This window comes from Patiria miniata, unplaced genomic scaffold (genome assembly GCF_015706575.1).
Source record: "Patiria miniata isolate m_02_andy unplaced genomic scaffold, ASM1570657v1 HiC_scaffold_16, whole genome shotgun sequence".
NCBI classification, from domain to species: domain Eukaryota; kingdom Metazoa; phylum Echinodermata; class Asteroidea; order Valvatida; family Asterinidae; genus Patiria; species Patiria miniata.
The window spans coordinates 17,036,944-17,062,607 of record NW_024037054.1 but is presented as its reverse complement, the minus strand read 5'-3'; the positions used below and the strand labels follow the sequence as shown (position 1 = coordinate 17,062,607).

General features: G+C 42.2%; 2 protein-coding genes across 2 annotated transcripts; both read right to left on the bottom strand.

Moving 5' to 3' along the window:
* Positions 1-6,769: 6,769 nt before the first annotated feature.
* LOC119723148 lies at positions 6,770-16,987 on the bottom strand. Its single transcript, XM_038193697.1, has 4 exons — positions 16,875-16,987; positions 7,845-10,815; positions 7,317-7,464; positions 6,770-6,991 (listed from the first exon to the last, which is right to left on the bottom strand). The coding sequence occupies exons 2-4, from the start codon at positions 10,806-10,808 to the stop codon at positions 6,792-6,794; spliced, it is 3,312 nt and encodes a 1,103-aa protein (XP_038049625.1). The 5' UTR covers positions 10,809-10,815; positions 16,875-16,987; the 3' UTR covers positions 6,770-6,791.
* LOC119723262 lies at positions 15,655-24,196 on the bottom strand. Its single transcript, XM_038193827.1, has 3 exons — positions 21,254-24,196; positions 19,786-19,933; positions 15,655-15,716 (listed from the first exon to the last, which is right to left on the bottom strand). The coding sequence occupies exons 1-3, from the start codon at positions 24,194-24,196 to the stop codon at positions 15,655-15,657; spliced, it is 3,153 nt and encodes a 1,050-aa protein (XP_038049755.1).
* Between the last annotated feature and the right edge of the window lie 1,468 nt (positions 24,197-25,664).

Below are 25,664 nucleotides of genomic sequence, written 5' to 3'. Positions count from 1 at the left end.
GGTATAAACACGTCTTAAATGGAAAATCCGCCCACTGAATGAAGTTAAGGTCCCGACGTTTTATAGTAAAATTTATCCGAGTAGATTGAGTGTTCACTCGAGCGCCGACCGAAATTATTCTTTTTCAATTTGAACAACAAAATGAGCATGTTCATGGGTTTTTTTTTGTGAAATAAGTAACAGCCAAAGCTTTTTCACCTTAGTAAATTTGTGGATCAATTTCGTTGCTTTAAACGGAAAAACAGCACAAAGAGCAGAATCGTATGCCTTATAATGACGTTTTCATGAGTCAGATTCAATTTCCTCTTGCCCAAGGTGAACATAATTGCACCAAGAAGTTTACCAGGAGCACTTTAGCGAACTGTTAGAAAGGTTATTTGGGCCTACGGGCTATCGACACTGCCTATTACAATGCCTTTGTATGTTTATACAATGACTTTAGTGGTTTAAAGTCCTGGTGAATACTGACTCTCACGAATTTTGGAATGTGGTGCCACGACGCATACGTGTTTGGCATCTTACACTACACTCCTTCACAAAACAAAAAACACTAAGTGACTTCATGCAAGGACCATATTATTATGGTCGCTTTTTGCTTTTTTAAATAAGCTACCTTTTTTGAAAAAAATACTTTGATTGGATTGAACACAAAAAGTAACACTCCACTATTTTTTATACACAAAAGTACATTTTAAGTAATTAATTTCATTCTGTTTTATCGTGTTAATATACTATTTTAATTGGTGTTACTTTTATTATGCTGACACAATAAGGAAATCTATATCCACATGAATACAGAAGCTTGGACTATGTAATAAATGTAAAGAAAATACTAAAACCGAATAGTTAAAACTATCTTCTTCATAGACATTTCCTCTCACACACGCAAAATAATATTAAACAAAATTACTAATTCCATTTACCGTGCATGACGTATTGGGAACTCTCAAAAGAGAATGAACGCATTCACCATGAGGAGATAAGCAGTGTTCAAGATGAAATGACGAGCATAACAATCCTAATTCCAATGCTATAATCAGTACCATATCAGTATTGGCAAAAACACTTATCATTTTTGGCTTTTCCGCATAGTTGCAGAAAAGCCTTTTTTTTTCTTTTCTTTTTAAATGATTGTGAAGTTTAGGACACTTTTTCCACTTGCATGAATACAATCTACTTGTCAGTTATTTGTTGCGCCACATTCAGAACGAACAGCTAAGTCGTAGAAAAAACTGCAGCGGTTTTTTTTTTGCGGGAAATCTGGGGTTAAGAGGACCAAAAAATACGAGACTGCGCAATACCCCGCTAAACACGTCAATGCAGTGGCAGGATAGGGATCAAGGTCGGGTTTGGACCGAGCCAAACGTGACGCGCGCCAAAACGTGACGCGCGTGCAAGGGCGGATCCGGGGGGAGGGGGCAAGGGGGCCATGCCCCCCCCCATAAAAAAACCCATTTTGTTTTATGTGACGTCGCAATAAAGGCAGGCCATGAGTATACCACCATCTTTTCCTCAAAAAAAACATTGGTTAAAGTGGTCAGAAATTGCCTCAGATCGCACCACACCGCACCTTAAGCGGGCCCCGAACCCCACGCCATAATTTTGTTGACTCAATTTTTGGGGACCATAATTTTTTGGCCCCCCCCCCCTCAATTGTGTTCTGGATCCGCCCTTGCGCGCGTGACGCCTGTTTTAATAGCTAGTTTGCCAACTTCATACCGAGGGGAGCTAATATTGACTATATCCACCCGAAATATACCAGGTAAACTTTTTTTCACTATACCTCATACATATTCAGTTGCCGAATTTTCCCGTTGCAGTACGCACATCGGCATATACTCTCTGAGAATCTTGTCCCAGCTCACCAGAAGAAGATTATTGCGGAACCTCAGAAAAGTTCAGTTTGTTTGCAATTCATAACTTCTAAGAGTTTACTTCGCATCGTGGAAAGCTTTTTAGTAGACGAGGCATCTTTATTGTCCACAATATTCTCCAGTTCGGCATCATTGAGCTCGCTGATTACGTGTGCCGCAATCTTTACATGTGTAGCTAGCTAGCTAGGGCGATGTTGGCGCGTGCCAACTACACCCGTGCGACAGTTCCACTATTGCTTCGTAAAGCGCTGGCGTAGTAGACATTCGCACGGGTAACCTTTTATCTCTAGTCTGGTTGACAATTTCCCCCGACTAGACGTCTAAATTGTAGGTCAGGCAGCCAACGGGGCTAAAAATAAACATGACGACATTGACGGCCCTTTTTCAAAGCTCGGCTTCGTTTCCGAATTCGCTTTATCACGTTTTCAAAAACATTACCTGCTTCATTTGTCACACATTTTGATATTTCAGTAAGAAAACATTGACGAAGGTTGACCTATAATCTTAAAAGTTAGGGACCGAAATATCATCTTAGCAGGCGAAGCCAAAATGGAGACCAGGCCGAGTTTTGGGAAAACCCCATAAACCGTCGCCAGATTTAAATACGCAACAAAGCTCACCCCTCGTACGATCCTAGTGCACATTTATTGATGCACAAAATCGTCATTGAATTTTAAGTTACTTGATCCAATTTATGAAAATTAATTATCAACTTAGTTTTTAAATTTTTAATAAGCAAGGTAGTTCAACAAAACCTATTTTATACCCAGAAATACCCAGGCGCTATCTGAGATTTCGACGAAATCTATTAGGCAAACTTCGGTCATTTTCGGAAAAAGGAGGCATTCCTCCCGTCTTAGTCACGTGCCGTATATATATTTTGTACAGATACTAACGGCTACCCAACCTCGTCCCCAGTGCTTACTTTATTTCCAACCGCGTTTCCAGTAGTAAGCCCTGGATAGGAAACTTTCTTCCTGTATCCTGATTCGATACTGCAGTTGGCTAGAAATGGATTTTTATCGTGTACTTGGTTTTGTTATTCAAAACGTGCAGTACGTGTTTTCGGGATCATTCGTCCACGCCTTCTCGAAAATACTCATTTCCTTTCCAATTTGTTCATATTAATATAAAATGTGATACTGCATGTTGTTTCGATAAGATCGTAACAGTTTAATTAAATAAATCGTGTTTTCGTAACGCACGCCATGCTCGCGCTGCGACGAATTGACTCTGTTTTTCAACCGACACCGCACACAAAAACATGCGCTAATGTAACGCATATCCAGGCACCAGACTATTCCTCATTTGCATACGTGTTCTTCAAAAATCTTGCAAAATGATCCAATAATGCCCAAAACTATTGTATTTACAACTACTGTATTGCATTACTGAACTAGTGAATTTGAGCAATAATATTTTTGGGGTGAACTGGACAAGTTTCTACGAAGATTTTGATTTAGTTGCATTCGGCAACGAAAAACAAATCGGCAACTAAATATGTATGAGGCATAGTAAAACAAATATATCGTGGTTTATTTCGGGTGGACAGTCGATATTAGCTCCCCTCGGTATTGGAAGATGACAAACTAGTTCCCGAGGCGAAGCCGAGGGAACTAGTTTGTCAACTTCCAATACTACAACCGTGCGAAAGTTCCACGATTGCTTTGTGAAGCGCATGCGTAGTAGCCTATACTGTTCCATGGGTAACACGTGCGACAGTCTACTACGCATGCGTATTTACTCTAAACAGCAAAAATAGCATCTGGCATGTGACGGTGAATTGACCAGTGAGAGTTCGGCTCTCGATCACGAATATGCATGAGGTATAGTAATAATTCATATTGTATACCAAGATTATTAAGATTAGAAATGGTACTGCGAGCTCTAAATTGACAAATACTCACAGACACTCCGACATGTACACACAGTCACCAACAGCCGCATGTGCCAGGCACTGGGTTCCCCATGTATGCCTAGCCTACGATGCTAACCAGCCAATACCACGCACTCGATAGGCTAGTTTAATACATGAATTTCTCACGAGATAGCGGTGAACTCACTGATGCAACTAATGTCGTCTACCCGCTTATGGCGTCGGTGGATGAGGTGTAAGCTGCATCCAACGTTACACTCATGACCCGTATGATGCATTGCACTCTTCCAGCTTTGGACTCTACGAGCCAACAGGCCTATTGAAGGCGAAAACTTGCTGCTTTAAATTGTTCACGTTGGAGGCAAACAAATGCACGATATTGCAAATCATCCCTGCCGATATGAACTGAAACCCGGATGTTCACTTAAGCAGTGAACCAAAGTCCGGGTTGCGTGGGCACTGTTTAGTTATTCATTACCGGTTTTAACACAAACTTTAGATGAACGGAACAAAACTGAGCAGACTTTTGACGTTTTGTTGAGTACTACCCACACACAACAAAATACGCAGGCAAATTCACGATACTGAAATGAGAGATGCGCCTAAATAAAAAAAAAAAAAAGTCTGAAATCACTTAATGAGAACACTTGAAATGCCATAAACGTTGTCAATTCTTCCTTCAGTTAAGCATTTAAAAAATATGATGCCTCTGGCAGTCTTCAATACTAATTCAATACTGGAATACTAATCACGCAACGAAATATGACAGTAATCCCATATTTTAAAAATACCCTTTCCTTTCGTGGAGCGCTGTCGTCCAATGGTTACGGTGGTCAACTCACGTGCCGTGGTACGTGGGTTCGAACCCTGATGGGAAACATGGTGCGTGTGTTCTTGGGTAAGACACTTAACTACTCTCTCCGCTTCTCTCCACTCAGGAGTATGAATGGGTGCCTGTGAGGATAGAGACCAGAATGCGCTGATCTCGAAATGCTGCAAAAACTGATCTCATAACCTGATGAACAGGGGTAATAGACGTGAAGCGCTTTGAGACCTTTGGTATAAGAGCTATACAAGCACCACATTATTATTATCAGTATTATTATTATTTGGGTATCCACACTGCGAAACAGATGGCCCGACAAAAAAAAAAAAACGAAAGAGAAGCTTTAATAGTGGTTGTTGTAAGATTATTATAAAAGAAAATTAAAAAGTTGGTTTCGTTTTCTGACTGGATTTTATTTATAAGCCATATTTACAAACTCAAAAAGTTCAGTTGAAAATTATTTCAGTGGAAAAACAAATAATCCAAACATACTTTAGACTGGTATCACAATATTCTAACTGATTGCAAATAATACATTCAGGGAACTGCGTTAGAGGAGTACACTAAAAAAAATTAAGAAATACTCCCAGACTATGGCTCGTATTAAAATTGGAGTAAACAGTGCAGGAGGCACAGCATCAATCTAAGTACAGATTCTACAAAATTAATATACTGAAACATTAGCCCCGCCCACTGGTGCTTTGACCAATCACAGTCGCAAATAATGTCCGACATACATACACAAAAGTCCGATGCACGTGCACGCGCGTATGACGCGCACAGCTGGAACATGCAGTATCCGGTTCGTTACCCGGTTCGTTAGTAAAAAAGTCATACACGCGCGCCCACCATGGATTACTAGCGCCCATTGGCTACAAACGCCCGAGCTGCGTTAACTTCCGGTTCCAATCGTGCAGAAAGTGCTGGAGGTGACGTCACACTAACGAACCGGATAGTAAAAGCGTCATACACGCGCGCGCACCACTGATTACTAGCGACTATTGGATAAACGCTGGAGGTGCGTAAGCATACGGTTCCATTCGTGCTTTGCTAAACCGTGTGAAGTACGCATGGTTGAATTGAGAATGGAGATCAATGGGAGAGGAACACATTATAAATTACTTACGTGTGCAATGGGCGGGGCTAAATGGATCGGTCTATTCAAAATCTGTTTGTATAATGACAACTCTAGCTTGTATACATCTCAACGCTGAAAAGAATGATCCACTGCATTATATCATGCGACTGAAATTAAGACAGAGCATGCACTAGAGATGTTTCTCTTGACACTTTCAGAGATGAAGGTAATGATGCTTAATTGTAAATCACGTGATCAAGGTTTTTTGCTGGCCCCAGAGGCGCCAGCCTAATATTGTCGGGATTTTGTTTGTACAGACAGACAGACAGACAGACATACCGACAGCACGACAGACAGACAGCCCGTCAGCCCGACAGCATGAAAGCCCGATACTGGTGGTGGTAGTGCACAGTTCAATCGGCATGCGGACCAAGGTTGCAGTTATGTCACAATTTGTCTACAGTTCGCTTAATAAAGCGCCCTCTTGTGGCTTTGCTCCTTCCAACCGATCCAATTTAAGGGCTGTTGACCTCTTTCACGAATTGAAACCATAACGATCGCGATGTAGGTACACTCCGTGCGTACGGGACATGCGCACACGGAAGTGCTGACCAAGGGTCACAGACAAAAAAATGTATAAAATCAGAGCTTAAGCAGACTAAAGACATCTGCGCCCACTATTGACGTGAATTCGTAACGTTTCTACAATAAATGATCATCATTTACATTTTGAGGGCTATGGCAAGCAACGTGGCTTCGTTTGCGTAATATCTTGTTTTTTTTTCAACCTCATATGGCTGCCTCTTTTATTACATGAAAATAATACACTAATTGGCTAAATGCTTTGAGCCTTACAAGCAACGGTGAGAAAGTGTGTATCGAGAACTGCGTGTAAAAAGGAAAATGACTTAGTAAAGTCAGTGTTTTCCTTTTCTCTTCAAAAAATATTTTAAAAACAACGCTTCCGCCTGAACCATTAGCCTCTTTTTGTGAAGATTCTTGTTTGATCAACAAAATATTTAAATGAAATGCACGACAGCATTATCTGGTTCTGGGCATTGGACATTCTAAGAGCAGAGAAAGTTTATTGGCAACGTCTTGCACTAGGAGGCGCTGTTCAGAATTCTTGCAGTAAGTTCATTCTTGTGCCATTTGAGAGCGTACTTCTTGTATGACATCCATCCGCAGGAGTGAAGGTCTACCGAGGACTTCCAGCAAGTTGTTGACCGTCACGTGACCGTCAATCATCGCCCATTCTCGCAGCAGACACTCGGTGGGGTTTGTTATCCGCTGGCTGTCCAACAATGCTACAGACTCCACGTCTTTACCCAACTCGCCTACAAGCCAAAACAAAGGTAGGAGGACACAATTAATACCAACTATAGTTTCTATTGCTGATCCTTTTATAGGGGCACTTGTGAGCTTCGTGAACAAGTACCCCTATACGGTAACATGCGGAAATTTGGAGGCGGCTACCCATCTCACCTGTGTTGACCGAGTGTCACTAGTGTTTTATGCTGGGTAACTATCTCACTAACTGACCGTCTCTTGTGAGTTAGATAGGAATCTTATTTTGATCATTACCACATCGCATAGGCCTAGTATTTTCGGTCATCGGTGTGTTAGGGTGAATATTCGTGGTCGAAAGCCACAAGGCCTTACCTGCCAGGGTTTTCCAGTTCCTGGTTGTTGAGGAGTTATTGAGCAGCTGGCACACCTTATAAAAGAGGTCGGGAGGCAGTTTTGTAATTGGTGTCCTTTCAGTGAATGCTACCCGTTGTGGAAGATGGCAGGAACCACAGTTTGTATCCTATGTGGTGTGATATAGGAGGGGAGAAACGCTTCACTTCAAATTATTTCAGCTACCAGATTGTCACTAAATTGGTAAACACCTGCTCCCTCATACAAAAATGTCTGGTCTCTTCAAAATAATTAGTTCTGCAAAACTCATTTCCAAAGTGCGGGAGCTACTTAAAAACTGATAAGTTCAAGCAGTGTTTGTTTATCTCAAACAGACTTGAAAATAACTGAGGGTATATGTACTTGTTTAGGTATACCAGGTTAACGGTTAACGGGGAAATGTGAAACCAGTGGGGTTGCTAGGCTAACATGATGTGTTAACAACTCTGTTAAAAAATCGCTAATTATTGGTTATAAAGGAAAGTTCCCATCAATAATAGGTACACCTACCAAAGATTTATATTCGGACAGGACCAACTCGTATCTTTTCTGACCACAGAACATCACGGCCGGGGATATCGTAGGGAACGGCTGGTCATTCCCGGCCATCTTCAGCACGTGGATTTTTGTCTCCTCTCTGTTGTTGTTTTCACAGGTGTCTTTTGAGAAGTTCTCGCTCGATGAGCCCGAGTTGAAGTCATGGACGCAGTAAGGACAGCGAGGGCCGAATGTGAAGCACAACTGTGGGTAGTCCCTCGCTGTTATGCTCCTCACAGCATTCAGCAAGAATTTCAGAAGCTTCCAGACGGGATGTTGCTTCTCAAAGGCCAAGGCGGTGACCGACAGAAGCATCTGTTGGGAAGACCGTCTCTCCAGCTGCAACTTGAAGATGAAGCTGGTGCCGATGTGGAACCGGCAGCGGTCTGCGAAAATCAGAGGATTTGAGTTGGAATCAACTTTATCTAGACTGGCACGTGTCAGGCAACGGGCCAGTAGACGATAGTAGACGGTGCTGGGATCGAAGAAACCAAAGTCGAAATAAAAGACCTCCTCATTACTCTGGGGTTTCCAAAACTCCATCGATTCACCTCGGTAAGGAGGCAGCATGGCAGGTACCAGGAAAAACCTATTGGAGCAGTTCGGATTTAAGCCAGACGCCACCTGACACATGAGGTCATAGGCCCGAAGAAGCTTGGTCAGAAGTGGCACAAGATGGGACATGTCGCTGTAAATATGTTGCAGCAGACCCTCTGTGATAATTCCACTACTTTCGTAATCTCTCCAATCCACAGCAAAGCGATGCGATCGCTTAGAACCACGCGGGATTCGTACGAGTTTCTTCATGACGTCAACTAAGAACTGGGGGTCCAACACGACATGTTGCTGCAAGATGTCGTCACCTTTGTGGATGATTTCTCCAGCCTCGACGAAAAATCGCAGCATGCTCTTCATGTCATCTTCGTTTGCCACATCGCAAGTATCTCTTGCAAGGTCGCTGATTTGGTCCAAGGTCATCACGTAAGCGGCGCAATCCGTCTCTGCTAGTTTTCGACGATTCTGGATCTCGCGATAGAAGTGCAGGTACTTGATGGGATATCTTTCCTGAGCGTATTCTGCGCTCTCGACCCGCCTGAATATTTCTGCCCTCACCTGCTTAAAGTCATCGTCAACATATTGGGAATTCTCGACGAGAAACAGCGGCTTGTCGTCGAGAGGGTTTAAAACCAGCCGATGACAGAAAGGAGAAGTGATTCTACGGTGAAGTACTTCAGTGAAGTGCATCCTACTTGCCTCAGAGACGCTTACCTTGTGAGTGCCGACAATGATAACAACGGCATCTGGATGGCGCGCATGCGCACAGACTGAATGTAGCCAGAAGAGAATTTTCTGCAGCTGCCCATCTTCGTCAGAAACAGCGGCGTGTAGGTTGAAGACGATCACGTACAGAGCTCTGTCCGGCATAAAGACGTGATGTGTGCAATGGTATAGAGTGTCACCAGCAAAGTCCCATAAACTCAACTTTGTTTCCAACAGAGGCCGTCCTTGTTCCATGGCTTTTATCTTGTCCCGAATCACTTTGATAGGGAAAGCCTTTTTCGCTCGCCAGATCTTGTAAGTTGTGTGAAGATCAAACAGAGGATGTGCAGTGACCGATACAATGTAAAATGCAAGCGATATCGAGGAAGTTTCTGGTATCCTCAACGACCAGCCACACACGTGCACCAGGTACAAACCTAAGATAAACCCTGTGATTTTCTTGGTCATATAACTAGCCTCGAAGCCGTATTTCACCACTGCCCTGCGTCCAAAGATCGCACCCCATGTCCCAAGGAGTGTCATCACAAAACCGTTCAAAAAGATAAACCAGTAAGGTCGATAATGACACGTTCCTTCTATAAAGATTCCGAGTAGGAAGACCATGAAACCACAGCAAATGGCAACTCTACTGTTGTGCAGACGACCATCGAACGTGCAGAATTTGTAACTTCCCAATCCGAGGACTCCCCCACCTCCGAAGATTACACTCAGCACAAACATGTTCCAGGATGCTTGTAGTCCCTGGAGGGCGGTAGTTAATGTCAGGTTGGTCTCAGCTGGATGGACGCAAGCAGAAAATGCAACGGCAATGCCCGTGCGAAAGCCTAAACCATTGCCTACACCTACCATGACGGTATTGAGCATATTAAATAAGATGCTCTTCACAGTAAAACTAAGAGCTTTCAAGCCAGAATCGTCGTCTTCGTCATCTTTACAGGCAAGTACTTCAAGTGGCCGATCGGTTCTCACCATGGCTTCAAAGAGAACGCAGACCAAGGACATGGATGTCGCAACCCGGTAGGCGTTGTTGTAGTCCAGCAATAAAGCGGTTGATGCGATAGAACACCACGCAAAGACTACGTAACCGTACTGGAATATTCCCAGGGTGAACACAACACCGACGAGAAGTACGAGTTGTGCCGCAGTCTGCATCAGGTCAAAGAGCGATGCAGTGCAAGGCTCAGGAGTGGCAGGGGTGGAGGATTGTTTGATGAAGTTCTTGTTCCCGTTCACGTCGATTCCAGTGGGTCCTTCCGAGGATACCTCGCCCAGAACCGTCACCGCGGAGGCGCACTCCTGGATGTCATCTGCCTTGGCGCCTTCGGATTCATTCCACCGTTTGTCTACGTTGGTCACGTGACACATGCGCGTCTCAATTCCCTCGGTCGGCTGTTCCCGGATGTCGAACTCCCTTCCCAGGAGCCGCTTCAGAAGACTGGTTTTACCGGCACGAGGCTCTCCGAGGATCAGGACCCGGGCACGGTTGGTTGGTAGCTGACCATTTGTCTGGGCTGCCACGTAGGCCTCTCTCAATGACGGGTCGTTCACCAGGACGCTAAGGTTGAGACTTCGGCTGAAGTCTGACAGTCCCGAAAGCCTCTTGTCGATTACGCTGAAACCTTGGTTAGTTACGGATGGACGTGTTCTGGATTCCATGGTAAAGCTGCCGTGTAAAAAAAGATGTGCGTCAGTTAATAATAACTGATTTTTGATAATAATTGATTTTTTACCAAAAAAATGTTCACTGTCTTAGTTTAAAGGGCATATACACGGGAGTGTGTCAATCTGACTCGGTTCCTTTGGTTTGTGATTAGCTCAATGTAATATTTTCATGCTCTGATTACTTTATTTTGGATATTTCATATCAAAAAGAAAAGAAAATTAATCAAAACTAGAGGTTGTAGGAACAACCACACAGTGTTGGGCCATGGATTACCGCAAACTTTGCCACACACATCAACTCAAAATGCATGTTTAAATCCATGTTTGAATTTTTCAACATGCCGCCAGAGGGCGCTCTAACATTTGATGACGTCACCTGTAATATTTATGTACAGTACTGCCTAGGCAGACACTCACATCGTTGAAAGCAAGTGCGTATCTTCTGCCAGTTTCGACCGGAAGAAAGGGTCACATGATTTTGCACTTAATACCGAAAATTACGACCCTGCAATATTGTATCGATGGCCATAAAAAACAAAATCAAATCTGCAGCAGTTGATTTTACATTGATTTTCAAAGATTAAATCTAAAAATCTTTGATTGCTTGTAATATGATACTTGATGACGTCATTGTAACGTCATTATGCATTGATGACGTACGTTCTTGGATGACTCACAACTGGCTCAAATTCAACGATGAAAAGACCGAATGTATCATCATAGGTTCAAAGCAGCAATCGTGCAAAGTTCATGTTCCATCCATAAGGGTTGGTGATTCGACCATCATGCCATCAAATCAAGTCAGAAATCTCGGCGTTATCTTTGATTCATCTCTATCCATAGAACCTCAGCTTACATCAATCTCTAGATCAGTCTGCATGTCGATCCGTAACATCGGACACATACGAAAATATCTTGACAAACACACAACTAAAATACTTGTTCACGCTTTCATCACATCCAAAATTGACATGGGCAATTCACTATTGTATGGCATTAACCTAAATCAACTAAACCGTTTGCAGCGACTACAAAACATCAGTGCCAGACTAATCTCTCTCACAAGTAAACATTCTCACATCACTCCTGTACTAGCAGATCTCCACTGGTTTCCAGTATCATATAGAATCAAATACAAATATAATTGGCCTATTCGTGTTCAAAATCCTCATCAACAATGCGCCGGAGTATCTCATCGAGCTCATCCACCCGTACTCAACAGCACGCACCGGACTCCACTCCAGTGAGCTTATGATGCTTCACGAGACCAGGAAACCAAGGATAAAACCAAGGACTCAGGACACCATTGTCTCAACCTCTATAGTGCTAGGGTTATCAACATGACCTTTAGGTATTGAATGACTAGCCCATAACCAGACCCAGCTCCATTCACATGTACATGCACATGTAGTTCAACAAAAGACCGGAGGCATACTAATTATCTAGCCAGTCTCATATCAGATGTTACTGCCATGATAAATACACTGATTAAAACATAGTTTGAATAAGTGATCAATTGTTCATATTAACCAATAACACAAAAAAACCTTCCAAGTTCTGCGCTCTGTAATGACTTCTTCTACGCTGTTAAAGCTGCGCTGTACTTTTTCAACATGCCGCCAGAAGGCGCTCTAACATTTGATGACGTCACCTGTAATTTTTTTGTACAGTACTGCCTAGGCAGACACTCACATCGTTGAAAGAAAATTTGCATCTTCTACCAATTTTAAATAATAAGGCACTTCCAGTTTCGACCGGAAGCTAGGGTCACGTGATTTTGCACTTAACACCAAAAATAAAGACCCTGCAATATTGTATCGATTGCCATGAAAAAATCAAATCTGTAGTTGATTTTATATTCATATTCAAAGGTTAAATCTATAAATCTTTGATTGCTTGTAATATGATACTTGATGCTGTCATTGTAACGTTATTACCAGACAAGTCAAGAGCTATTTTAACTGTGCTATAAATAGCTAAATCTTTATTATATCTATCACAGTTAATTTTTTAGCAATTTTTCAAGGTTATTTAAAGTTATTTTCAGTTCAAATTGTTTGAAACAACTACCAACAATAGTCATGGGCGTGCTTGAAAGAGTGTCATTTGACACATGCACAATCTCACCTCTCCCTCCCTGGACTTAAACCAGTCAGTGTACTAATTCGAAATCAAAGAGCTTCAATGAGTTCAAACCCAACCCTTCCCACCCCCCCCCCGCATCCAACATTTAAAATCCCACATCATGCGCATACACATACCTACATGTATATAATAACTCGTTAAAACCTCTGAACATTCATAACTGTAAACTCACAGAGACTCCATTGTTTAAAGTTAAGTTACCCTGAATAAGAAATCGGGGTGGTCTCTGTGCCTTACTCTGGCATTGCTCCCGCTCTGGGGACTTGAGCAATAATGAACTCTCGACCGCCTAACAACCAAAATACACCACACTTCTAGGGCCAAGTGCTCAACTCAAGTTACGTGGCCCTAACAGTTCTAGACACTTCACATGTACCCATGTTGTGACCTCTCACAAAAGAGCGCAGGACAAGAAATTATATAAAGATCAAATACAGTACGTCTAATTTGTACTGCCTGCTTCTGTTAAAAATATTGCATACAATTATATATAAAGACGTCCAGGCAAACAGATTGTCCCTGTATTATGTATATATGTAGCAAAAACTGGCGCCCAGGTTTGATAATTACATATCCCAGTAGAACAGGTGTGGAAAAAATTGCATTCCGGAAACCCTGTAAATAAAAATACAGATCAACAGTATGTTCCCAATGCAATATTGCTAATCAATTCATGACGCGTGCAAAATATACCTCATAAATCAATGTCTTTTCAGAATTTCTAATTGAAATGTTACTAATTTTTGTATTCACGTGACAATTGTATCGATTGCCATAAAAAAACAAAATCAAATCTGTAGCAATTGATTTTATATTGATTTTCAAAGATTAAATCTAGAAATCTTTGATTGCTTGTAATATGATACTTGATGACGTCATTCTGACGTCATTACCAGAAAGTTCAAGAGTTATTTCAAACTGTGCTATATGTAGCCCAATCTCGATTATATCTATCATGGTTGATTTTTTTGCAATTTTTGAAGGTTTTAAAGGACTTTTTATTGTAACTGCCGATGTGATGACGTAATAATGTTTTTCGCGCACATATCTTTTTCTGCATGAACTTCATCATGTACAAGTTTGAAGCGATTACCGCAAATCTTGCCATATACATCGAGTGATAATGCGTTTTTGAAGTTTTTTAACCTGCCGCTAGAGGGCGCTCTGACATTTTATGACGTCACCTGTAATATATTTCTGAAGTACAGCCTAGGCAGACACTCACATCTTTGAAAGCAAGTTCGTATCTTCTGCCAATTTTAAATAATAAGGTACTTTCGGTTTCGACCGGAAGAAAGGGTCACATGATTTTGCACTAAAAATTTATCTTGATTGCTTGTAATATGATACTTGATGACGTCATTGTGATGTCATTACCAGAAACCTCCAGAGCTATATTTACTGTGCTATATTAGCCACATCTTGTTTATTGTTTAAGGTTTAAAGATTGTTTTATTGTAACTTCCGGTCTGATGACGTTATCAATTTTTTTTCGCGCGGAGGTTTTGTGTGCATTATGGCCATCATGTACATTAATTTTGAAGCGATTACCGCAAACTTCGCCACAGACATCAAGTGAAAATGTTCTTTTTTTCACGTTTTTAACCTGCTGCTAGAGGGTGCTCCAACACTTCATGGCGTCACCAATCATTTTTTTTTGAAAGGTCAATCGAGGCAGACACCAACAGCGTTAAAAGCAAGTTCATATCTTTTTCCACTTTCAAATTATCAACCACTTCCGGTTTCGACCGGAAGGAAAGGCCACGTGATTTTACGCGCACAGGATAAAATGAAGAGCATGTATTATCATGTTGAATCCCGCAAAATTCAAGTTGTGGTCTCTCACGGTTGATTTTATATGGAATTTCAAAGATTAAATTTATCAAACTTTCAAGTGACGTCACGTGACCACGATGACGTCATGATGACGTAATTACAAAAAAGCACATCTGCAGTGGGTGGGCCATTCATGTATTGACAATTCAAGTTCATATCACTTTCCATTTTGACAAACAGTTCTGCAGGAGAATTATGTCTTGGAGAAAAATAATAAAAACAGCGAACCCATACAAAAACAACAGGTTTTGGGCTAAGGCCAAAAAAAAAAGGTCTCCGGTTTCTTGTATGCGCGCGCGTCGCCGTAGCCATGCGCGTCGGCAAAATGAAAAAGTTTTTTTTTTCAATAAAAGATGATGTCTCAAATGCAAAACCGCCAAACTCACTGGTTTGATTGGAATCCTGCTGCTGCACAATTTTAACGTGTTTTTAGATCGGGTTATGGTCGAGAATAAGCTTTATGTGGCCTCTCTGCACTTAGTTTAGTCGGGCACCATTTGCAGTCATCAGCCGACATTTGAAGCAAAACAATCAGGTAAAAAAAAAAAGCCGCGTCGCCGCACCACTTTTTGGGCAAGCTCCATACCAGAAACCGAATACTTTTTATGTTGGCCTAAAGCCCAACACCTAAATAATTTATCAGTCAATCGGAGGCCCTACGGATTGTACATGAATACGTAGCACCCGTGTATTCCTGTTCCAGCTTCAACACAGAAACTTAAACTTACAAACAAAACAAAACAAAACGACCGGAGTCAAGTGCTTTCTGTCCTAACAAAACTATTTAATCAAACTGCAGTTAGTGGTATGGTAATATAGTGCGATGCAACACATGAATTCCAGTAAAACGATTGCGCCATCATGCAATGTAGATGAGAATGCATATCTTGGACCTCATGGGGAAGTCGATAAGGAAGTAGACTGCCCATAAAATAACTTATGTTGTGAAATTGCACTAATATAAGTGCAGGAAGACAATAATATAAACGGAAAGCACACCTGAATCCACTTGAATTTTATATGTGGTTATAAAATGCCTGACGACGAGGCTTAGGCCTACACAGAAATTCTTCTTAATGTATTATATAGGTTTTCCCGGCCAATTTCGCAAAAAAAGACCTAGGAAAACCTATATTAGAGTCAGTCTTAATTTTTAATTTGGCAAAGTAGCATGCTCACTTTGTCAGTCCCTTGACATCATTTCTAAATTGGTACCTAGCCCCTGTCTTTTGAGATATTTTACAAGGCCAAAACAATTGGGGTCAAATGTTATGCAAAATTTACAAATAAATTTGTATACAAAATCTGATTACCCGAACTCTCTTAAACAAATCCTCCATACGAGTCGGTACCGATTAAATAAGCATCTTTTTTTTTATATGTTTTATATTTTCAAATATTAACTGTGGTCCAAGGTCTGAAAAAGTCAGAGACTACTGAAATGTCCTATTTTATGTTGTGGTTTGACATTTGGGGCACTTGAGTTTGTATGTTCCTGTTCATTGCGTGTTGTGTACTCCCATACAAAAACAATATAAAAGCCATCATTCCAAAACGGAACTCGGCACTGCCGAAATGAGTAAGTATCGATACCAAAAGTATCGCATTGTACTATAAAATGAATGCACAATAAGAGTGAGTATTCGCCCATGCAAACGGTATTCGATATCTAGAATCGAATATTTCTTCTTCTTTTTTAAATAGTTACTCCAACGGTTAATCAGGCGGACGAAAATAATAGTGATATGAAGGAACCTTTTTCTTGCAAAATCGTACATGCATTCCAATAAACTGTACATGAAAATATACATTTTTAGGACTTTTGGTTTGTTTCCATAAAAAGCATATGGTTTCAATTCAATTGATGAGGTATTGCATACGAGGATAAACTGTGACCAAGGTAGCAAAGGGCGGTTTCAAAGGCTTCTTTCTTTTGTCGTTCGTTACTTGTGAGTTAACTTGTGCTTGAACTTGTTTGGTTGACTTGGTGAGCTGTGCAAGTGAATCGATTTCATAAGAGATAAGTAACTACTGTAGCACATTATAAAACATATACATTTTTTCTTCTTAACTTCTTACCTGGTGTAGAGTGAGCACTAACTAGGAATTCGATTTCGGATGCACAGCTTGAAAGTTCCCGTGAAGTTCACAACGGCAGCTCACAGTCAATACGCCATACGACCTCGGCTACTATTGCGAAATCCTAGTGTGGTCGTATTTTCATAACCGAATTTAATACGAGTAGACTCTATATAAATATGCTCCCTCCACCAGGAAATAACAGTGCGCACAGTTCGGTAGCGTCAGTATCACACTGGGAGGAAGGTACACTTATCATAATTTATGCCTACGTCACCAAGTTCATGAGCAGGTCGTATGACGTTGCTAGAACATGAATTATGCAGATCCGTGCCAACGGCCGAGGCATGCGCCAGATGAAAGCGCTGACTCGTATGCAAACGATAGCCTAGCAAAGCTGACCGTCAAGATAGCGGCGGTTTATTCCCCCATGGTCGAACTAGCCCGTTTGGCGAGTCAAACATTATTCAGTTAGCCTATTTGGACAGCTACGGGCAAAGTTGAAAAGAAAGGAAGAAATAAATCATTGCATTCAGAAAGCAAATCTGTTGCTGTATCAATTTATGGTTAAATAGATCTGTTTATTAAAACACTGACGAGATTGCCTCAGGATACTTAAAAAAGCCCAACGCGGCAGGCAAGCACAGTAACCGGCCCTGATCAAATTACATTACATTTGAACTGCATAGAAACAAAAACGACATCGACAATGCATTTTTTTCTTTCTATGCAAACTTATAAGGAATTGTACGTGCCCGTAAAGTAGTTTAAAAACAGCAATGTCAGTGATGTTCATCAACTTTTTCGTTTGCAACAAAAGTGCTAAAAATCTTAACTTGGCCGCGGCCGGTGCTTAATTGAACAACTAACCTGATTGCAACTTCGTCAAACATCACCACTGAGAAATAACTTGAACCTCAGTTTAAAAGTTAAAAATATTCAACAAAGTTCTTTTGAAGGCCCATCTTCAAAAAAAGTGGATTTTATAAATCATATATTGTTTGCGAATTGCTAATGACTAGAGCTTGTTGCTGACATTTGTTGAAACAAGTATTCTGTGTCAAGGGCGGATCGGGGGGGGGGGGGGGGGAAGGGGGCCATGCCCCCCCAAAAAAAAAACCGAAACCAATTGTTTTGTTTTTTTATGTGACATCGCAATAAAGGCAGGCATGAGTACACGACCATCTTTTCCTCAAAAGGACATTGGTTAAAGTGGTCAGAAAGTGCCTCAGATCGCACCACAGAGCATATAGAATCCAAAAAAATGTCGGGGCCCTTAAGCGGGCCCCGAACCCCACGCCGTAATTTTTTGACCCACTTTTTGGGGGACCCAAATTTTTTTGGGCCCCCCAAAAAATTTTGTTCTGGATCCGCCCTTGTTCTGTGTCAATTTCTCCGTTGTTCCAAGCAGTCAGAATGATGCACAATAAATTGCTCTTTCCGACGAAACAGGTTTCTAGGGTCATTGCGTGTAAATGGTGATATTAGTTGAACGGATTGAGCAATTTCAGTAATTTCTTTTTTTATCTAAAAGTAGTTTCTGAAATAGGTTTTCCAGTCATTATACTTATTTTGGTGCTACATATTTTTTTTAAATATGAAATATATTTTTGGAGGTTAGGGTTCAGCTGTTTTATACTCAAGGCTTCTGCACAGTTTTCAGGAGCCATACATAAAGCTTGATCTCAGTCCATCATCCGGGACATCCATGTGCATACGTACTGCATAATTCATGTTTCCAGTGATGCTAAATGACCTCCGTGGCAAAATGGTGACGTAAGCAATTCTCTATTTACTTCAAAGGATATAGGGCAAACTATTTCGTCAAAAGTTGCCCTTAAATCGCTTGTAATTTGATACCTGATGACGTCATGATGACGTAACAAAATTTATAACATCTTCGTAACATGGTACACGTTAACACTAGGTTTTAGGATCATACCGTAAACTGTTCGGAAGAAACGGTGCTTTGTTTTGATTTCAGGCTAATGTCTACATTTTGAATTCACCTAAATTTGACCTTCCGGTAGAACCGGAAGACAAGGTCAAGCTAGTTCACGTACACGACATAAAATGTTTATCAAATAATGGTCTATCTGATTTCAAGGTTGGAACATGATTGATCTTTTTGTTCAAGAGTTATAGGTGACAGAAGATCGTCATTTTTTTTAACGAAAATCGCTTGTAATTTGACACCCGATGACGTCATAATGACGTCAGAGTACTATGCACCACTTAGGATGAGGGTCGATATATATTGAAGGTTACAAGTTCATATCATAAACCGTTTAGGAGAAAACCCGCGGAAACGTGCTGTACGGAAAAAAAGGAAAGATTAATCGTAACAATAATAGAGAGTGGTCGGGTTGTGCCCGACCACTCAATTACGGGGAATGGTACCACCCGTAGGGTCGTGCGCAAAATTTCCCTTATCCAACCCTCGCAATATTCAGGTATATTTAAGTTTTGGACGATGAGCAATCAATCTAACCTCTTTGCGACGATACACGTTTGCCTCTAAATAGAAATTGTGACATAAGGGAGACGTCTCCCCAATGTATAATGTTTCCCTAAGGGTAGATTAACGGGAATAACATAATTTTTTTCTCTTTTCTCGCAGATGAAAAGCTGAATTGTGAAGGACGCGGCTACAATGTGGTCGAGCCGCAGGCATGTTAAGGCGCCATTGGCATCCATGACCTTTGAGAACAGCCAGAGATCGAAAGTGTTTGATTTTGATCGGAGGGAGGTAAACCCGAGTGCGCGGAGAAACACCCTTGTGGCACAGTTTAGAACCAACGCACAGCTCTACTCACATATGGTCCTATAAACCGGGAACGAACCAGGGCCGAAGTGGTGAGAGGCGAGCGCTTTACGCACTACCGGCCTTATGCGATTCTAAAATATTTACCTGCCAGAACTTTCCAGTTATTAAAGACTGACGTGTTGTTCAGGCGTAAGCACACCCTGTCGAAGAGGTCGGGTGGTAACTTGGTGATTGAGGTCGCTGGTCCAAATGAAATCCTCTGAGGAAGCGCGGAACAACTACGGTGAACGTCCTAAAAGGTTGGAGACAAGTGAGACTTATTAATGGATAAAGTTAGCTTCACGTTACTATCAACACCAGAAGATGATTGAGAGACTAATACTGCATCAATTGATAGGGTTAAGCCTGAATTTATTGGAGATTCTAAAAAAAACCATGAAAAACTGTAGCTTTATGTACGTCTTTCGCTATTAGCGTGCTCGATTACTTCCCCCACACTTACTCGTGCAAGTGCGACTGCGTTCCATTTAACTCTCACGAGACTTCTCGCACTTACTAGGGCCTGGCCCAAGTAACTGACCAACTGAGCCAGTTACATGGGTAAGTATCGCATAAGGCCATGCTAAAACATGTCGACCGCAGTATAGTAATTTGGATACGAATTTTCGATTTTGAACTTCCCACCGCATGCGCATCGCCGGATGCGCATGCAGTGGGAGGTTCAAAAACGAAAATTCGTATCCAAATTACTATACTCTAGACGATGGTCGGAAATTTGACACATTGTGTTAACAGTGTGTCTGATGAAGCATGGCTTCACTCAAGTATGTCAACTTCAATATAACTATTTAAAACCAATCCACTTTGAAAATGGGCTCCGATATTTATTTTTTATTCTTAAATACCTAAGACAGTTTACCAAATCTTATTGGTCAAGAACCCGTCAAGTGGCCGGTTTTAAAGACATAGCTGGGTGGTCTTAAACACTTTTCCAGGGTCACATGAAATTTGGACTCCTATGAAACCCGGTGCCAGCACCGTTAATTGGTTGAACGTTCACAATCCTCACGTAGGCATGCGCAATATAGTACCAGTGAGTCAGTATTTCATAGCCCTAAATTCACACTTCACCGGTACAGCTCCATATAAGGAGTTGTCTACCAGAAGGCCTTACCATTGTATTGCCAGAGGGGTGTTTTGCTGATCGAAATCGTTGAAAGTTATAATTTTTGACTTGTTTTGACTTTTGGACCTAAAAGTTTAGGGGTTTTTTTGACCGAAAAGGTATATATGAAAAGGCCTACATTGGCTCGGGTAATTATCAGCATCCAGACTCCGACCGGTCTTCAACATAGTGTTTAAAACCCCCGAAGCACACATTTATTCCCTGAGTATTTATCATGGCCGCGTACGTCACTCGTACGTCGTCGGGTGACCCGAGATTGTTGTTTATTCTCACGTATTGCACATGTGAACTTTCTCCGATTCAGAGGAACGAGTAAGCGCGGAAGGGGTGGGGGGTAATCGAACACGCTTTATGTGTTTGCTGTATAGAGCTGTTTCAAATGATCTGACCAACGTACTTTCAATATAACGAAATATTTTAACCTACACTGGGTTTACTTGTAGGCAGCTTCAGTTCGTATCTCTGTTGACCGCAGAACAGAATAACCGGGGATTCTGTCGGGAACGGTTGGTCATGCCCGGCCACTTTCAGCACGTGGATTTTTGCTTTGTCGCAACTGTTGTTTCCACTTGTGTACTTGGAGAGGTCAACGCTTGATTTGACCGATTGGACGTCAAGCGCGCAGAATGGACAGCGAGGGCCGAATTCGAAGCACAACTGTGGATAGTCCCTCGCTGTTATGCTCCTGACGAAGTCTACAAGCTCCTTCAAAAGGTTTGTGTTTGGCATCTTCGGTTCAAATGCCAAGATGGTGACTGACAAAAGCTTCCGCTGGCAGGATCTTTCCAACTGGAGCTTGAGAATGAAGTTTGTGCCGATGTGGAACCGGCTCCGATCAGCGAAGATCATCGGCTGGGAGGTTGGGTTTGCCTTCTGGTCAATAAATGCCCTAGTCAGACAGCGGGTCAGTAGACGGTAGTAGACGGTACTGGGATCGAAGAAACCAAAGTCGAAATAAAATACCTCCTCATTACTCTGGGGTTTCCCGAACTCCACCGATTCACCCCGGTAAGGAGGCAGCATGGCAGGCACCAAGAAAGACTTCTGGGAGCAGTTTGGATTGAAGACGGACGCCACCGGACACATGAGGTCATAAGCTTGCAGAAGCTTGGTCAGAAGTGGCACAAGATGGGACATGTCTCCGTAAATATGTTGCAGCAGACCCTCTGTGATAATTCCACTGCTTTCGTAATCTCTCCAATCCACAGCAAAGCGATGCGACCGTTTAGAGCCACGCGGGATTCGCACGAGTTTCTTCATGACGTCAACTAAGAACTGGGGGTCCAACACGACATGTTCTCGCAAGATGTCGTCGTCATCTTTGTGGATGATTTCTCCAGCCTCGCCAAAAAATTGGAGCATATTCTTCAAGTCGTCTTCGTTTGTCACATCGCAGGTAACCCTGGCAAGGTCGCTGATTTGGTCCAAGGTCATCACGTAAGCTGCACAATCAATCTCTGCCAGTTTTCGACGATTCTGGATCTCGCGATAGAAGTGCAGATACTTGATGGGATATCTTTCCTGAGCGTATTCGGCGCTCTCCACCCGTCTGAATATTTCTGCTCTCAACTGCTGGAAGTCTTTGTCATCGGAATAGGAATTCTCGACGAGAAACAACGGCTTGTCGTCGAGAGGGTTTAAAACCAGCCGATGACAGAAAGGAGATGTGATTCTACGGTGAAGTTCTTCAGTAAAACGTAACCTATTAGCTTTAGAGACGCTTGCCTTGTGAGTGCCGACGATAATGATAACAGCATCTGGATGATGCGCATGCGCACAGACTGAATGTAGCCAGAAGAGAAGTTTCTGCAGCTGCCCAACTTCGTCAGAAACAGCGGCGTGTAGGTTGAAGACGATCACGTACAGAGCTCTGTCTGGCATAAAGACGTGATGTGCGCAGTGGTATAAAGTGTCTCCAGCAAAGTCCCATAAACTCAGCTTGGTCTCTAAGACCGGTTGTTTTTGGAGTACAGCTGTCATCTGTGCACGGATAGTTGTTACGGGAAAGGTTGACTTTTCTCGCCATACCTTATAGGTGTTGTGAAGATCAAATAACGGATGTGCCAGGATGGAAATAAGGTAAATTGTTATAGACGGCAAACTGGCGTTCGGTATCTTCATTGTCCAGCCAAATACGTACGACAAATACAGGCCAAAGATGAAGCCCAAAGTCTTCTTCGATATGTAACTAGCTCTGCCTCCATATTTATGTAAATATCTCCGACCAACAAAAGTCCCCCATGTCGCTTCGATTGACATCATAATTCCGTTCAGAAACAGGAACCAGTAGCGTCTGTTTCTGCAGTCTCTTTTGAGGCTCAGTGCAAGTAGCCACGCCAGAAGGCCACAGCACGTGGCAGTTCTGTATTTATGCCACCTGTCATTGAATGTACAAAAAGAGTAGCATCCAATACCAAAAAGTACTCCTGCACTTGATATCACAACCACCACCAGCATGTCCCAGGAGGCAACGAGACTCTCAGCAGTAGCTTCTCCAGTCGCCTTAATCTCTTCTGGATGAAGACTCGCCGAGAAGGCAACAGCGACACCTGTACGACAACCTAAACCACTGGCGGCACCCAACATAACGGTATTTATCGTATCCAACACCTTGCTCCGTACAGTAGACCAAACTGTCTGGTTTAAAAACCCGTCCACGCCCTCCTGACAGCTCGAAGCTTCTATCAAACCATCTCGTCTGATTATTGCGTCGAAGAGAATGCAGAACAAAGATATATACGTTGCGAACCGATAGGCAAAGTTGTAGTTGTGCATCAAGGTAAGTACCCCAAATGTACACCATACAAATGCCGTATACCCGTACTTGAACATACCAAATACAAACACAACTACGAACAAACAAAATAGCTGTAGGCCCATCTTCATTAACTCGGGCAACGTGTGCCATTGTGTGGGGTCGTTCTTGCTCGATGTATCCATTTTCTCTGATCTGAGTGTCGTTGCTTTACAAGCCGACGACTCTTCACCAAGGGCAGTCACCACTGAGGCACATTGCTGTATGTCATCTGCTTTGGCGCCTTCGGATTCGTTCCAATGTTTGTCCACGTTAATCACTTGACACATGTTCGTCACAATCCCCTCGGTCGGCTGTTCCCGGATGTCAAACTCCCTTCCCATGAGCCGGTTCAGAAGACTGGTTTTACCGGCACGAGGCTCTCCGAGGATCAGGACCCGGGCTCGGTTGGTCGGTAGCTGACCGTCCGTCATAGCTGCCGCGTAGGCCTCTCTCAGGGAACCATCCTTCAGCAACGAAGCGAGGTGAAGACTTCTGCTAAAGTCTGAAATATTAGCCAGAAAGTTGATAGAATCGCTATTGCGCCTCGTCGGCGATGATTTTGTGATGTCCATGGCATATAATTAAAATACAAAAAGTACAATTAAGGATTCAGTTTAATTGAAAAAGAAACTGCTACATTTCATCAAGATGCATGCACCACTTTGAATTAACTGATTTGAGGTATGGCAGACACAACATGAGGGCGCTGTTTGAGAGAGGCCTACGGAGGGGGTGTGACAACATATTTACTGGCAGACCATCAATGCTAAAACGTAGAGAGAATTATATTTTTCCCCGTCAGCTATGGCCTCCGCAAAATTGAAAAGCGAAGGGGGGGGGGGGATTAGGGGCTTGACACCATCCGATAGGGGTGCGGTTCAAGGACAAATTCGGTCAATAATTTGCGCTCTTCAACCTTACACATTTTAACCACGGTCCTACGATTTTGCCGACAGGAGGACGATTTTTCCGCCAAAAACGATTAATGGAGATCTCACCCCAGACCCAACGCCATATACAGTCTGACGTTTGCTAAGGTTGATTTGGCCAATTTCCAAATACTTCATTTTGATTGAAACTAGCTCAAATTACCGTTAAACAGACATTTTGATGTTTGTGGGCAAAATCTATGAGCATCGTTTTCTCTCGTTTTGAAGACCGTATCTTTATGCCACTTTCGGAGTTTTTCTCCTTGATCCAACTATGTGCTAACATCGTTTCGATATGTTCTGTAGTTTTCATTAAAATGTGAAAAATCAGCTTGGGTTCGTCTATTTTCCAAGCTGTAACAAATGCTTTTTGCAATATCTGTAAATCTTTTCAAGCCTCACGAATATTGATAAGGTTTCTATACATATGTGGTGTGCAGTACAAATGTGTACGACCCCCTCCTTTACGAGTTATTTATTGATCAATGTCAACCTTTTTGGCGGTGTTCCATAGGTCGATACCAAGACCCACGCGAAGTCGCGCCGTGTCACGCTAATGAATATGCTAATAACGCGCCACGTCACCGTTGCGGCCAAATCGGCTGTGGTATACCCATGGAGCTATATACGTACCGCGTAGACCACGTGTTTTGCTCGGCAAAAATCCGAGTCAAAATTGACTTGGTGATAGTACAAGGTGTAACACAAGCGTTTTCAAAAACAGATTAAGCTGAAATTCGGCATATACTTAGATGATAATGTAGTGTTCAACTATCTGTGAAATAAAAACGTGAAAGGATTCCTAAAAGTTGAGATAAGTAAACAGACATGCAAAATGAATACAAATGCTGCAAATTAATCAGTGACAGGATTGACCTGAAGTGAACAAATAAAAAAAAAAACAGTTGAAGAGCTTGACTTTTCTACCCCGACAGGGTCTTTTTAAGGCCAAAGGGAAAGTTCATGCCATGATTGTAACTTCAAGCTCTCTGACTTGTTAATAAGTACAGTCAAGTTTGTCACGTAGTGCCAATGTGGCCCATGAGGCCGGCGTTTATCTCCGGTATCAGTAGCATGAAACAATTGAGAATATGTCTATTCCGGTTCCCAT

Coding starts and splice junctions, on each gene's coding strand:
- LOC119723148 (XM_038193697.1), bottom strand. CDS start 10,808: ATGGAATCCAGAACACGTCCATCCGTAACTAACCAAGGTTTCAGCGTA. Junction 7,465..7,844: donor TGTCCGAATATAAATCTTTG/GTAGGTGTACCT, acceptor CACACCACATAG/GATACAAACTGTGGTTCCTG. Junction 6,992..7,316: donor GAACTGGAAAACCCTGGCAG/GTAAGGCCTTGT, acceptor TTTGGCTTGTAG/GCGAGTTGGGTAAAGACGTG.
- LOC119723262 (XM_038193827.1), bottom strand. CDS start 24,196: ATGGACATCACAAAATCATCGCCGACGAGGCGCAATAGCGATTCTATC. Junction 19,934..21,253: donor TGCCTACAAGTAAACCCAGT/GTAGGTTAAAAT, acceptor CCAACCTTTTAG/GACGTTCACCGTAGTTGTTC. Junction 15,717..19,785: donor TAACTGGAAAGTTCTGGCAG/GTAAATATTTTA, acceptor TTTTATGGGCAG/TCTACTTCCTTATCGACTTC.